This window comes from Urocampus carinirostris, chromosome 1 (genome assembly GCF_059441175.1).
Source record: "Urocampus carinirostris isolate Australia breed hairy pipefish chromosome 1, RoL_Ucar_1.0, whole genome shotgun sequence".
NCBI classification, from domain to species: Eukaryota; Metazoa; Chordata; class Actinopteri; order Syngnathiformes; family Syngnathidae; genus Urocampus; species Urocampus carinirostris.
Genome location: NC_142349.1, coordinates 34979942 through 34996201, shown reverse-complemented (window position 1 = coordinate 34996201; position 16260 = coordinate 34979942). Strand labels below are relative to the sequence as shown.

The following is a 16260-nucleotide window of genomic DNA, read 5'->3' as shown; positions in this document are numbered from 1 at the left end:
AATCGTCTCTTCCCAGCGAATTTACTGGTGTTTCTCCCCGTGCTACAGTGCTTCGGGATAGGAGGATGTTGAGGACTTGTTGGCGCGTTGCCCTGGTTTCGTGTTGGCGACTCCATCTCGTCCCCTCCTCCTTCATCATATTTGAAATCCCCATTTATTTTCATTGTTCCGACCAAAGTTGGATACAATCCAGCTGATCCAGTTGTCATTTCAGCGTTCAATGATTTATCTTTCAGTCGAATCAGTCCTTCCCTAATTTTTTCCCTATAATGCACTCCTTCAGTCTTAATTGTCTGCCAAGACTTATCCCGAAAGTCTGATGTCAACATGACTTTTCTCCACCACAGTCAGTTCAACAAGTCACATTCAGTTGGAAATGTGAAAGAGCTCACAAAAACATCAGATGTCACCCAAATATCGGAATTGAACATTAAGCTCTGCAGTGTGAACGTAGCTCATAGCTACATCGGCAGCTTTACATCACACACAGGCGCACTGCCCGATAGGCCATGCCACGCAATTTGAAGAAAATCTGAGTCTTTTATGTGCACCTTAGGTTTCTGAAAATACGGTATCTATTGCAAGAGATAAGTAAATGAAAAAAAATGAAGTATGTTTTTCACATGACTGTGTATAGAATGTTTACAATACAGAAAAAAATCCCAAATATTAAAAAAAAGATAGGGATACGTGTTTTGAACATGAAGGTGACGATTTGCAATTTGAGAATAAAAAGAGATTGCATAACTGGATACTATGAGCAAAATGGCATAAAAAGCAGCAAGATTCCATATAAGGCTCAGGAATACGCAAGGAATTGTATTAAGTCACACTGCTGAAAAATTATGTTCCATTCTCAACACTTTGCGAAGATTAGAATTGGGTTAACTGGAATCAGTTGATTGCGGTCTGTTCGTTTCAATTATTCCCCTTCATCAGTGTGATGTCTCCAGATTTTTTTTCTTTTTTTAATGAGCAGAATTTCTATTTAGTGCTCACTCACTCAGGCTGACGCTGGCACCAATTTTGGTTCCGGCGGTTTTCTCCTGGAATCACTTCGGTTAAGAGTGTTTGCCAAATGCTCACATGAAAATGCTTCATTGCAAACTTTGATATGACTGAGTAGCTGAGCAATGACTCTGTTTATTTGGAGCATATGAAAAGATGCATCACCAAAATTCCGTTTTCACTCGCGGAGAGGAATGCTCTTGTTACTAAGTGATGTGTGTGAACTCCACATCAAGGATTATTATCTGTAATCCACATTCGAATCTATGAAGGGTGTTTTGGATGTATCCTCCTGAAAGTTGATTCGATCTGTTTTTTTTATATGTGAGGTGCGATCCGATTCTTGGGCAGTTCGATAAGAACGAGGAATGATTTGATTCGATTCAGTACGACAAAACGGTTATGCAATTCGATTTGGTCGGGTAGGACTAGATTCGCAAGGCCATGCTATAATTAGTATATTACAGTTACTTTTTGCTCTAAATTAATTGTGAATAGCTTAATTGTGCCACTAGCTTCTCTTCTCAGATATGTATTTTCAATCAAAGACAATTCAGTACATACCTTTATACATTTATAAGTGGAATGATTTTATGTGATTCAAATCCATCCTCATTGATCAAATTAAAAAATAAAAAATAAAAAAAAAAAAAAAAAAAAAAAATAAAAAAAAAAAATATATATATATATATATATATATATATATATATATATATATATATATATAGCTCAAACTATTTGTTTCTTTGTATACAAATATTGGCTGGGTTTAAAATGAACTACCATTGTTTTATGCATTTAAGTATAGTAACAGGGCGGCAGGGCGAATGAGTGGTTAGCGCAACCGCAGCACAGTTCTAAGGTCATGGGATCAAATCCAGCAACCAGAGGCGTGTTCAGGAGAGTGAGCGATTGCTATCGCTAGCTATCGCTAGCTTCTGAACGGCCAATGATTATTGAGCGCTCGCGTGCCCGAGTAATCACGGGAGAAAGACCGCTTACTTTGATTTCCAACATGGCGTCGACAGTGCAGAAGATGGAGGATCTCACCCTGACGAGTGCTGTTGGCGATGTAATATATCGTCTTACATTGCCTGGTAATGTTTGTGAACAATGCAAGACAGGTATGACCCTTCCACTGCGTTTAGGATAACCTTAACTGTGTCAATATGCGAACTGTCGCTCATATAAGCCAACTCGCTCAAAGCAAGCTGTAGAACGAAATCCATTGTACTGTCGTCGGCCATTTTGGATCAGTAAGGCAATCACAGTGAGCGATTACAAAACGTTCAGCAGTGCGCGGCAAGCGATTAACAAGCGACTACATGTCTGATTACTCTCCTGAACACGCCTCTGTTTCCCTGTGTGAAGTTTGAATGTTCTCCCCGTGCTTGAGTGGGTTTCCTCCAGGCACTCCGGTTTCCTCCCCATTCCAAAAAATGATTGCTACAAAGCACTAAGAAAATCCCAAATTACGGAGACTCAAACTGACCAAATCGCACAATTTTTCTGCATGATGTGTGACAATCATTTTAGCACCCTCTAAGTGTGAATGAGCGAGTGAGTTGTCTGTCCCTGTGTGCCGCGACTGGCTGGCAACCAGTTCAGGATGTCCCCTGCCCATTGCTAAGACTGTTTTTTGCTGACCAGTCAATCGATAAAAAAAAAATCTTACTATCTCACTGCAGGAAAATAATTATATTTTAACAGTTACTTGTTTTTCTATTCAAATAAAGAAATGTGTCTTTAATCAGACTGTAGTCTAAGAGTGATGGGTTGTAGAGTCCAGCGGTTAAGGGGGCGGGAGGGATAGTTCATGTATGTGTGCTCCCCTCTCCCTGCAAAACAGCTTTCCAAAGTTGCTGTATAATCCCAGCCATCTTCAGGTAGTGGGCAGGGGAGACCTTGAACTAGTTGCCAGCCAGTCGCAGGGCACATAGAGACAGACAACTCACTCGCTCAGCCACACATAGGGACAATTTGGACCAACTAATTCGCCTGAAATGTATGTTTTTGGAATGTAGGAGGAAACCGAAGTGCCAGGGGGAAACCCAAGCAGGCACGGAGAGAACATGCAAATTCTGCACAGGGAGGCTGCGGTTGCTGAAATTTAACCCCAAACTCATGCTAATCACCCAGCATAGACATAATTACTTTTTAAAAAATGTCAAAAATTTTTTTTTTTGCCCACGACATAAATACCAGGTATGATCCAGGCACTTGGCGGCTTTTTCACCTACTTTGTCATCTTGGCGGAGAACGGCTTCTTGCCAAAGACCCTGCTTGGCATTCGCATTGCCTGGGACGACCGCATGGTAAACGACGTAGAGGACTCCTACGGGCAGCAGTGGGTGAGAATTCCTGACCAACACAAAACAATGTTTATTGTACACCTTTTATAGCATTATTGGCTCTCCTGTAGACGTATGAGCAGAGGAAGATTGTGGAGTTCACGTGCCACACAGCCTTCTTCTCCAGCATTGTGGTGGTGCAGTGGGCCGACCTCATCATCTGCAAAACTAGGAGGAACTCACTCTTCCAGCAGGGCATGAAGTGAGTTGATTGAAGTTCAAATATTTAAGAAACATCAGTCACCAACTTCTACAGATTGTACGGAAAAAACTGAGCTCTGGGTTCATTGAGGTTGTGTTGGAATTTCTCGACCACAGGAACAGGATCCTAATTTTCGGCCTGTTCGTTGAAACGGCCCTTGCAGCGTTTCTTTCTTACTGTCCTGGAATGGACGTGGCCCTGCGCATGTACCCGCTTAGGTAGGCGACCGTATACCCAACCCGGGTTTTACCTTTAACCTACATTGTTCCATCTCTGCCGACTTTAAAAAGAAAATGCCTTACTCATTATCCTCCTCCCCAGGATTGGATGGTGGTTCTGCGCCTTCCCGTACAGTCTTCTCATCTTCGTCTATGACGAAGTTCGTAAATTAATTCTGCGGAGAAACCCTGGAGGTAAGTGCGGATATTAGAGAGCGAGAGCGAGATTAAACGCTTTTGCGACCTCTTTGTCTTGTTCATAAACCAGGCGAAGAGTAAATTGCTTTGGACTTGCGTGTCGAGAGCCGAGTGGCAATTTCCCTGCAAGAGAGACTTCACAGAATCTCTTGTCCCGAGTCACTCTTGTGATTTTGATCAGGAACATCTCGGAAAAGAAACACACGGGCATGCTAATAGATATAAGCGAGTAATCAGGTCTGCTAAGATTGCTTTAAAAATAAAAAATCCTTAACACGTGAAATTGATCTGAAATTTAGATGGATAGATAGATAGATAGGCCTGTGCATTGGAGCTGGGAGACCCTCTACAGCGCATCTTCAACCTGAGCCTGGAACAGGGGAGGGTCCCTCAGCTGTGGAAAACATCCTGCATCTTCCCAGTCCCAAAGAAATCAAGTCCTGAGGAACTCAACGACTTCAGGCCGGTCGCCCTGACATCACATGTGATGAAAACCATGGAGCGGTTGCTGGTGCACCACCTGAGGCTACAGGTCCGCCACGCCATCGACCCTCTGCAATTTGCTTACCAGGAGAAGGTGGGAGTGGAGGATGCTATAGTCTACATGCTACACCGATCCCTCTTTCACCTGGATAGGTCTAAGGGGGCTGTGAGGATTAAATTTTTGGACTTCTCCAGTGCCTTCAATACCATACAGCCTCTGCTACTTCATAGGAAACTGACAGAGATGGGAGTTAGCTCACACCTTGTAGAATGGATTACGGACTACCTGACAGGCAGACCCCAGAATGTACCAAAGTAGACACGCAGTCAGACACTGAAGTCGCGGGGAAGGTATGTTTGGAGAGGTCAGGGAAATTGCATATTATTTGAACCATCAGTGGCAAAATACTTCAATCATCAAAAAAAAACAATATTGATTGAAAAAATAACTTAAAATACATGAACTATCTTGGAAATGTGATTTTTTTAAAATACGGGTTCATCAAGAAAATTTGAATTACTTTACATAACATGAGGCTCACCTAGAGGGTGATAAAATGATTGTCACACATCATGCGGAAAAATTGTGAGATTTGGTAACTTTGAGTCCCCGTAATTTGTGATTTTCCTCGTGCTTTGTAGCAATCTTTTTCTGTCACACGGCACAATACATCGAAAGGTCAACAATTGCATAGTGTCCCTTGAGGTTTATATAATGTGGTTGTTCAGAGTAGGGGTGTCCAGTTTTTCATTGAAGGCCCCAAAAAAGAAAAGTCTAGCATTACAGAACCACTTTAAAAAATGACTTTCCATTTTTTGGCCTAAAACCAAAACAATTAAAATAAATTAAACAAATGTACAGTATATTGTTTAGACGGTTTCATACTACAATGTGTATTGCACGTGTAACATTCTTCAAGGCAGATTTCTAAATATTTTATCGCGCTGAAAAGCTGCCTTATCTCGTACTTATATTGGTGTGGGTGTTGGAAAAATAAACTACTGGTTATAGTCAAATCTACAAAATCCAAGGAAGTCATATTTGACTGTGTGGAGAAAGTCCACTCCTTCAAACTCCTGGGCATGCACCTCTCCTAGTCACAGACACCAAGGCTGTGGTCGGGAAGGTCCTGCTGCAAATAACCTGGAACTGAAGTTGCTAATGTCCTTCTCAGAAGTCACAGTGGAAAGCATTCTGGCATACGGCATCACCATGTTGTGTGCTGGGAGCAAGGTAGTGGACAGGAAAAATATGAAGAGAGTAATCAACATAGCCCACATGATGATCGGCTGCTCTCTGCCCAGTCTAGAACACATTGCCGGCTTGCGATACTGTAATACAGTAAAATTATAAAAGACAATTCCCACTTCTGCCACCACGTCTTTGACCTGTTGTCCTCTAGTAGCCACAACAGGTCCCTCAAAACAAGAATAAACGGTGTTCGAGACAGATTATTCCCCAGGGCCATCAAAACCCTAGAAAAACCTACTAAACTGTGACTCTCTCTCTCTCTCTCTCTCTCTCTCTCTCTCTCTCTCTCTCTCTCTCTCTCTCTCTCTCTCTCTCTCTCTCTAATATATATATATATATATATATATATATATATATATATATACTGGACTGTCTCAGAAAATTAGAATATTGTGATACAGTTCTTTATTTTCTGTAATGCAATTAAAAAAAAGAAAAATGTCATACATTCTGGATTCATTACACGTCAACTGAACTATTTCAAGCCTTTTATTATTTGAATATTGCTGATTTTGGCTTACAGCTGAAAAAAACTCACAAATCCTATCTCAAAATATTAGAATACTTCCTCAGACCAAGTAAAAAAATAATTTTATAACAGCAAAACTAAATCAAACATTTGAAAATGTCCATTGATGCACTCAGTACTCGGTTGGGAATCCTTTTGCACGGATTACTGCATCAATCCGGCGTGGCATGAAGGCAATCAGCCTGTGGCATTGCTAAGGTGTTATTGATGCCCAGGATGCTTCGATAGCGGCCTTCAGCTCATTTGCATTTGTAGGTCTGGTGTCTTTCATCTTCTTCTCAACTATACCCCACAAATTCTCGATGGGGTTCAGGTCAGGGGAATTAGCAGGCCAATCAAGGACAGTGATGGCATGGTCAGTGCACCAGTTACTGGTGGTTTTGGCACTGTGGGCAGGTGCCAGATCATGCTGGAAAATGAAATCCTCATCTCCATAGAGCTTTTCAGCAGATGGAAGCATGTAGTGCTCTAAAATCTCTTGGTACACAGTTGCATTTACTCTGGACTTGATGAAACACAGTGGACCAACACCAGCAGCTGACATGGCTCCCCAAACCATTGCTGACTGTGGGAACTTCACACTGGATTTCAAGCAACTTGGACTTTGCTCCTCTCCAGCCTTTCTCCAGACTCTGGCGCCTTGACTTCCAAATGAAATGCAAAACTTGCTTTCGTCTGAAAAGAGGACTTTGGACCACTCTGCAACTGTCCAGTGCTTCTTCTCCATAGCCCAAGTCAGACGCTTCTTCCGTTGTCTTGAGTTCAGAAGTGGCTTGACCATGGGAATACGGCTATTGTAGCCCATTTCCCGGACACGTCTGTGAACTGTGGCTTTTGATACCTGGACTCCAGCTTCAGCCCACTGTCTTTGAAGCTCCCTCAAATTCTGGAAGCGGCTCTTCTTCACAATTTTGTTAAGGCTGCGGTCATCTCTCTTGGTTGTGCAGCGTTTCCGGCCACATTTTTCCCTTCCAACAGACTTTTTGTGGATATGCTTTGAAACTGCACTCTGTGAACAGCATGCTCTTTGAGAAATTTATTTTTGTGTCTTACCCTCCTGATGGAGGGTATCAATGATGGTCCTCTGGACAGCAGTCAGATCAGCAGTCTTCCCCATACTTGTGATTTACTGAACCAAGCTGAGTGTTTTTAAGGCTCAGGAAACCCTCGCAAGGTGTTTCGAGTTAATTAGATGATTCAGGTGATTAGTTGAATAGCCTACTTGTATACCTTTTCATGATATTCTAATATTTTGAGATAGGATTTTTGAGTTTTCTTAAGCTGTAAGCCAAATTCAGCAATATTAAAATAATAAAAGGCTTGAAATAGTTCAGTTGATGTGTAATGAATCCAGAATGTATGACATTTTTGTTTTTTTTAATTGCATTACAGAAAATAAAGAACTTTATCACAATATTATAATTTTCTGAGACAGTCCAGTATATATATATATACGTATATATATATATATATATATATATGTATATATATATATATATATATATATATATGTATATATATATATATATATATATATATATATATATATATATATATATATAGGATGGCACGGCGGCTGGGTGGTAAGTGCGCAGCCCCACGGTGTAGAGGTCCGGGGTTCATTTAAAAAATGAACACACTTCTATTCTATAGCATATGAATAATCTATATTTTATGTTGATATTATGTATTATTTGCCCTCATGTAGGTTTTAGATGATGGGATGGTGTCATAATAGTCTGTAGTTTGCAATAGTCTTTGATCTGTGTAGCCCTTTGATACTTTTTGTGTTTAAGGGCTATACAAATAAACATGACTTGACTTGACTTAAAAGTAAATGAATGAAAAGAAATAAAAACACTTTAATGTGCAGATCTGCAAACATATTGTGAGATGGAACCTTAACCTTAACTTAAGTTTTGGCTGAATTCTGATGTCTTTGCACGCAACAGGAAACGACAACTCAATAGGCTTCCAAGAATTAATGTGTGCATGTTGATTTTTATATTGATATTCCCAAGCTCGCATTAAGGCCGTTTGGTCTAAGAGTGAGATAAACAGTCATCAGTGTAAATTCTGCTGCAGCCGCAGTGTTGAATGCTAGTAGGATTATTCAGCACTTAGACACGTTTGTTCCTGGCGCAGGGACGGCTAGGGTCTCCTCATGAATAAAATATGACCGTGATAATAACTCTCGAGTGACAATATTCCAGGCAATATCAATATAAAGAGAAAATGCCGACAATCCGAGATGCGGGGAAGGAAAAATGCAAATGACACAATTTGCGTCTCCATGAAAAAATAAAAAGACTGAAAGGGCAAGCAATACAATACCGTTGTTGACAAGTACTTTTCAGACTGTAAATACATAAATAGCTTATGTCCCGTGTCACTTATAATCATCAACAAGGCCCTTTGGAGTCATCGTTATCACTCAATTTTAAATAGATCAAAGTTGTTTTTATCTGTCTTTTAAAGGACACTTTATTGTCATACTGGTTTCATCATGATGTTACAACTTTAACTAAAATCTTAAAATGTATTTCCAAAATTGTTGTAAAATTAGGAACTGAACACTGAAGGGGTTTTGTAGCTACCCTAGCTCTAACAAAACTCAATTGTCTCAAAAAACAATTCAGTTTGGGTTAGGGTTGGCGATACTGACTGACATTTTTGGTATCTAATCAATCCAAGTACCGGTAAATACAAGGTAGTTTTGACCAACACCACTAGTTTTTGCTTGAAAATCTCATGATCATTGATTAGTCGAACCCCACCCCCTGAGTTGGTTTCAAATAGTAAAAGCAGCAGCTGGGGCACAGCAGCTGGGTGGTTAGTGTGCCCATGGCAAACTTCTGAGGTCATAGGTACAAATCCATCTACCAATCTTCCTGTTTGGAGTTTGCATGTTTTCCCTCTGCTTGCGTGGGTTTCCTCTGGCTACTCCGGTTTCCTCCCACCTTCCAAAAACATGCATGTCAGGTTAATTGCCCCTAGGTGTGAATGAGTGAGTGAGTTGTCAGTGTCTGTGTACTTTGTGACTGGCTGGCAAAATCGTCATTAGGTGTGAATGAGTGAGTGCGACTGGCTGGCAACCAGTTCAGGGTGTCCCTTGCCCACTGCCCAAAGATAGCAGGGATGGTCTCCAGCACCCCCGCAACCCTACTGAGGATAAGCGGTACAGATAATGGACGGATGGATAACTTTAATGCAAATTTTAACACTACAAGAAAATGAATGAATATTTTTATTCTAACGTTTTCTGAATTCATGTCAAGTGAATCAGACCAGGAAAAGCAGAGATGTGACGAAAATACAAATATAACAAAGTGACCATTACAAATATCATACTTTCTATTGCACAATATTCGGAAAATGAAATCAAAGTGGGAAAAATGTAAATAATACGATGTAACAGTACAAAAATTAAAATACTTGAACGAGTCGACAGCCGTTTCGGAACAAAAGTCAAGAGAGTCAAATGAAATGAAATGAAATGAAATGAAATGATCTGCGTTTTATATAGCGCTTTTCAACTCAATGACTTCTCAAAGCGCTTTACAATGTGCTCCACATTTCCCAATAGCGGCCTTGCAGCCATGTAAGGCGCTAACCTGCTTATTGGGGGTATTAGGGGTTCAGTGTCTTACCCAAGGACACTTCGACATGTAACACGGACGAGTCGGGATTCGAACTGGGTTAACCAGTTCACCTTTAGAGAGTCAAAAATTTAGTAAATAAATCCAGCAATTCATAATTGTAATAAAATGCCTCTACATGCGGTAATGTCACGACACGGGCCGGGAAGCAGGAACTCATTTGCGTGGACGATCTGTCACTCTAATTGAGAAAGAAAAGTTGTCCAACACACAAACCGACCAAAAACAAAACAAAGCAGGTTCAAAGGCAGGCAAAATTACAATCTAGGAATTACTCAGTTCAAACAAACATGAACAGGTTTTCAACAAGGTTAAGCAATGATCTGGCAGCGGGCAGTTCCAAAAGGTGCGCTTAAGTACTCCAAGAGCAATCAGTCCAAAGCGTCTCAGCCGGTGTCAAGGGGTGGGGCCAGATGGGCGCCATGACAACCGTGCAGGACACGACAGCTAACCGTTTTGGAATGAATCTTTTCAACAAAACAATATTTACTATCCTAACATGCGAAAAATGATGTGCAAAAATTAGCAATATTTTCTTCAATATAGTTAAAAATATTTTGGTCAGGAAATACGGTAATCTATTTTTTAGTTAAAAATGAACATATATGCTTAGAGTAAGATTTTCTAATCTAACTAAGAATAAATGTTTTGCTTGTTTCAGGTACTTTCAACAAGTCCTGGTAGCAAATATTTCTTAGAATTAGCTAATGCATTCGCCAGGTTCTTGATAAAATGAATCTTTTTATTTTGAGGATGATTTTGGTGATTTTCTTTAAGCACACAGTAGAATATCTTGAATTGAAAAAAAATGCTCAAAATGGTCTGCAAATGGGGTAAGAATTTATTTTGCAGTGCACTAAATTGAACAAATTCTATAAACCAGACAGGAAGTCATGTTTCGGAATAGGATGTAACAGTTAAAAATTGGCAACTCGAAGCTACCTAATCATCTTAAAATCAGTGTGCACATTTTAAAGAGCAAAAAAAGTGGTTTCAAATTTCAGTCAATTTTAACTTGAGTAATTTGATTTGACACTGTGAAACATTGAACGTAACGAGATTAGACAAGGGACTCTTGAGTAAACATGTAATAAAGCTTTAAAGGCGGAAATAAGACTTTCAGGAAAAACAGGCAACAATCATTATAAAGAATTGCCTAAAATCTAGACCAAGGTATTTTAATAGTGCAAGAAAGAATAGTGCAGAATAATGCGTAGCAGAAGTGCAGTGATAAGTAGTACAAAAACATTTTGCGACAACAAAATAATTAAGTCGCAAGATATATATTCACACAGTTTTGCGCACTTGTTAAGGGTGGAGATAGCCCGAGAGAAGAAACTATCTGTAGGCCTGTTAGAGATTGTTTTAAGAGACCTGTAGTGCCCAATAGAGGACAACAGGTCAAAGAGGTGGTGGCCGGGGTAGAGGAATCTTGCTGAGGTATCGCAAGCCGGCAATGTCCTCCATATTTTGCAGCCAACGATTTTCTGTGCAGTGTTGATTACTCTTTCTGTGTTTTTCCTGTCCATTTGAACAGAAAATGTACTATTTCAATGTCCCTGAGCTAATAAAAAGTTGAAGTGTACAAGTATTGTTGTTATTGCGTTATTTCACTTGAAATACTGTACTTTAGCGGGCTTTTGGTTGGATGTTTACAAACTAGTAACTTTTACAGCCTTAAACTGAACTGCAGGCCGAACATACATTATGGCTACCTCCGTAGTCATTCTGAACCCTGTATAAACTCGGCATACACAATAGGAACATAAAAGTTAGTCATGTATTTTTGTCTATCATGATGAGACCCCCCCAAAAAATCTCAAGGCTCCTTGCTCTCAAAGAGACAGGAAATCTGCCTTTGGGTTTTAGAACGACCATGCTATGCTCATAGGGGGCTTTTTAGTTAGATGTCTCGCCAAAAGCCACAAAACTGGTTATCTCTGTTCCACAATGCCAACCAAACCAAGAGCTGAGCTCCGCCGGCGGCTTTGATGCAATCTAATTGTTATTGAGGAAAAAAAGCAAAGAGAAAATCCAGCAATAACTTGACCGACGCTTGCCTGCCGGTCATGTTTACGTTCTAATCCGTCCCGCCGCAGGAAACAGATTACGCTTGTCAACAGTATGAGGAGCGAAATAACGAGAGAGGAAATTACGCTGCGGCCGATGAAGAGTTACGAAGACTGCCGACAATGGATCAAAATTTGCGGGGCCGTTGACGACACGGGTCACAATAACAATTGATGCTGACAGTTAATCTTCTCTGTTAATGCGCGTGTCACGGGCGGCTGATCGACGCGTCTGGAGAGTTACGATCCGATTCATTTGCAGAAACAAAAAGCGCCCTCTGTGAATACCAAAGAGGATATGAAGGCTTTCTGTTTTTTTTTTCATTGCATTTGTTTGACGCTGCTGATGCCGCCCTTGTGTTTCTTGTCTTGCAGGCTGGGTAGAACAGGAGACATACTATTAACCTGCACAAGACGTCAGCGTCGCAGCCAAAGAGTGCGTTTGTGAGTGAGTGAGTGAGTGAGTGAGTGAGTGATAGCTTTGGGTGATACTGGGAATTTCAGTATTGACCCAGTCCAAATAAATTCATTGTAGTATTGATCGATAGTGATCCGAAACAATACTTTTTGCTTGGAAATATCATGATCATGGAATAATTAAGTACACAACCCCCCAGCTCCCCTGAATTACTTTATTTTTACAATAAACATAGCACAATTATTTTAGGCACTAAATTATTTCATGAAATAACTCCATTTCAAAATTTACAACTGTTTCAAAACAAAAGCCAAAAGAGTCAAATAAAAAAAAAAAACCTTCGAAACAAAAATACAAATGTAAAACTGTCAACATGTCAAATATACTTTCCGTTACACAATATTTTGCAAATGAAGTGAGAAGGTGCAAATGGTGTTAACAATACAATAAAATAACTTTTAACAGTATGAAAAATAAAATACTTCTACTAGAACAACTATTGCAGAGCAAAAGTCAAGAGAGTCAAACTAAAAATCATTAATGTAACAAACAAGCCTTTTTGCCTCTGTTTCCATTGTGACAACGGATTTACAGGTTTTTGTTCAGGAACAGTAGCCAGTTTACATTTTTGGTTGTAGCTCGTTTTTCATGTGTTTGTGTAAATTTGCCACACAGACCACTTTGCAAAGAAATCTCACCTGACATTGTCCCTTGTCCACACCCCTCAGCGCTTCCTGTTTGCCTCTGTCATATTTAGCTTCAGTAGGGTTGTGCGCATAGATTTGGGTCTCTCTTCTGCCTCGCAGGTAGGATGCAGCAGCAGTCCAGGTGCTCAAAATGTGCCTTTCAGTCACACAAAAAGACATAAACTTGGAGAGTGCCGAGGGCACTCTGTTGGAGAGATGGACTGTGCTATCTACATATAAAAGTGGTACTTTGAGGAAATTGATGGACTGGTGAAGTATTAAATACAGGACAAAAATAGCGACCAATCCAACCACTTGGTTAGTATCGATAATAGCGATATTTGGATCCTGAGTGAGTGAGTGAGTAACTTTCTATGTTGCGTGCTATATCTATAGTACACGGAGCCTATAACAAATTTGCTTAGCCTGAAATCATCAGATGCTTATAATTGGCACTTAATTAGGGCTTCTAATCATGTTTGTACGAGTAATAATAATTTAAAGCAGCTTAGCCACACTGGAATGCATTCGTGTAAACACATCAATGTTCAACTATTCCTTGATTTTTTTTCTTTTGGCTTTGCATGAATGTATGATATGATGCTCTGTTTTGCTGTGGATTGTTCCCCTAAAATAAAACAAATTACACAAAGCCTGGCTCATTTTTAAAGTCAAAAGGTGTTTTAATCAGTGTGATTCAGGGGTACCCGACCTTGTAAAACTATATTTTTCTGGCTCAAAAAGAGGAATAAAAATGATAATATTACTCTTAACAACATTAATAACAAAAAAAAATAATAACAAAAAGTGTCTATTCACTGTGTAATTATTTGCAATATTGAGCATCAAAATGAAAAGCAACTCATCACCAACTCACTGCAAAACACTTTGGTGACAGTTTCAGCGACAGACTGCTGTCACTGTCTTATACTACGGACAGACTGAAGAGATCTTTTCTTCCTCATGCCATGAGGCTCTTTAACTCTACCCGGCAGAGTAAAAGCCCACATTAAACCACACCACCTACATTGCATATTACCGAATCTTATTGCAATATGTATTCTGTGTAGCACTATTTAGATATTCTATATAACACGCTACAGTGGGCATTTGCACGTCACACTGGGTATTTGTATATTGTATTATTTTTGCTTTATTATTGTATTGATCTCAGCTCAGGGATGCTGCTGGAAATGTGAATTTCCCTCAGGGGATGAATAAAGTATCTATCTATCTATCTATCTATCTACCTATCTATCTATCTATCTATCTATCTATCTATCTATCTATCTATCTGTCTGTCTGTCTGTCTGTCTGTCTGTCTGTCTGTCTGTCTGTCTGTCTGTCTGTCTGTCTGTCTGTCTGTCTGTCTGTCTGTCTGTCTGTCTGTCTGGTCACGTCACGTCACGTCACGTCACGTCACGTCACGTTGAGGCGCAGACCAAGTTAACAAAAACTACAAACTCACCAAATAAGGCGAGCCTCCCTAAAGTCTGTTGGTTTCGTTTTCTCAATGTAGGGATTCCATGCATCCTCGAGATGTAGCGATTAAGCTCCACGACTACTTGTTTGTTTACGATCTTTCTTAACTGACGTAGTGGGCTGCAGTTAACCATTCTTCACGCTATAGTCGACACTGATTAATCTCTCGCCGTGTCTTTCGTTGGAGGGGATCTTCACTTCCAACATGACAGTTTAACACTTGACAGGGACGCTGGTGCGAAACAGACTGATTTTAATTTAAACCCACCGTCTGAAATAACCGGTTCACATTGTGACCTGTAGCGGGGTCAATAATATGCAAAATTTAATGGAACTTTTTGTTCTGTCCGACCCCTTACTAAATGACCTATGCCGTGGTAATGATCTGTGGCCATGTTGGTGTAATTTATCATATAAAACAACCTCTGAAAGAGGCAGGTTAATTTAATGACTTAACTCATCTGGTAAGAAATAAAAGAATACCCAATTGTTCTTTGAAATATGGCCTTCCTTCTTTCCTTCCTTCCTTCCTTCCTCCCTGCCTTCCTTCCTCCCTGCGTTCCTTCCTTCCTCAATCCCTGCCTCCCTCCCTCCCTCCCTTCCTTCCTTCCTTCCTTCCTTCCTTCCTTCCTTCCTTCCTTCCTTCCTTCCTTCCTTCCTTCCTTCCTTCCTTCCTTCCTTCCTTCCTTCACTCTTTCAGTGCCAACTTAAATTCAAACGCACCATCTGAAATACCTGGTTCACAATGTGACAGCCAGGTCAATAATTATGTGCAAAAAATAATTGTCAAGTAAAGTCCAGTCATGTTTATTTGTGTACCCCTTAATCAGAAGGAGTCTCAAAGAGCTGCACAGACCACAGACTATTGCAAACCGACTTTTATTACACCATCCCCTGATCTAAAACCTACATTAGGGCAAGGAAAAACTCAAAAACCTTAACATGAGGAAAATGAAGAAACCTTGAGAAGGTAGCGCACATGAGGTAATCCCCCTTCCAGGATGACCAGGCTGCAATGGATGTTGCAATAACAAATAATGCACAGATATTGCAAACATAAAATATAGGTTATTCATATGCTATAGAAGAGAAGTTTGTTTTAAGCCTAGATTCTAACAGTTCTACTGAGGTTGCAGATCGAATCTCAGAGGGAAGAGCATCCCACAGCACCGGGGCCCGAATAAAGAACGCCGTCAAACCTGTGGATCTCTTCTTGGCACTTGGGATCACTAGTAGACCAGCATTTTCAGAGCAAAGGCTTTTTTTCTGTCTGACCTCTTCATTCCTTCCTACCTACCTTCCTTCCTTTCTTTTTTCCTTCCTTTCTTCCTTGCTTCCTTCCTTCAGTGTCAACTACAGCGTGTAAAACAGACTGACTTCAATTTAAACGTACCACCTGAAATACCCGGTTTACGATGTGACTGCAGCTGGGTCAATGAATATATGCAAAAGAATAATTGAACTTTTTTTTCTGTTTGATCCCTTCCTGTCTTCCTTCAGTGTCGACTACAGTGTGCGAAACCGACTGACATCGATTCAACTGCACCACCTGAAATACCCACGATGTGACCGCAGCGGGGTCAATAAATACGTACATGCAAAAAATAACTTTTTTTTCGGTCTGACCCCTTCCTTCCTTCTCATAATTCCATTTCCCCGACCGCAATGATTTCTTTTTTATTTTCTTGAATATCATCCCTTTTGT

The 16260-nt window shown here is 40.3% G+C and overlaps 1 protein-coding gene across 1 annotated transcript in view; it reads left to right on the top strand.

The window, feature by feature from the left end:
* The window catches only part of atp1a2a (ATPase Na+/K+ transporting subunit alpha 2a), a 100935-nt gene extending 87241 nt beyond the window's left edge, over positions 1-13694 (top strand). Inside the window, exons 20-24 of the mRNA XM_088328584.1 lie at positions 3214-3359; positions 3431-3561; positions 3678-3779; positions 3883-3974; positions 12345-13694. Coding sequence (XP_088184710.1) covers positions 3214-3359; positions 3431-3561; positions 3678-3779; positions 3883-3974; positions 12345-12373 — 500 coding nt within the window. The 3' untranslated portion in view covers positions 12374-13694. The remainder of the gene's footprint in view (positions 1-3213; positions 3360-3430; positions 3562-3677; positions 3780-3882; positions 3975-12344) is intronic.
* Positions 13695-16260: the final 2566 nt, after the last annotated feature.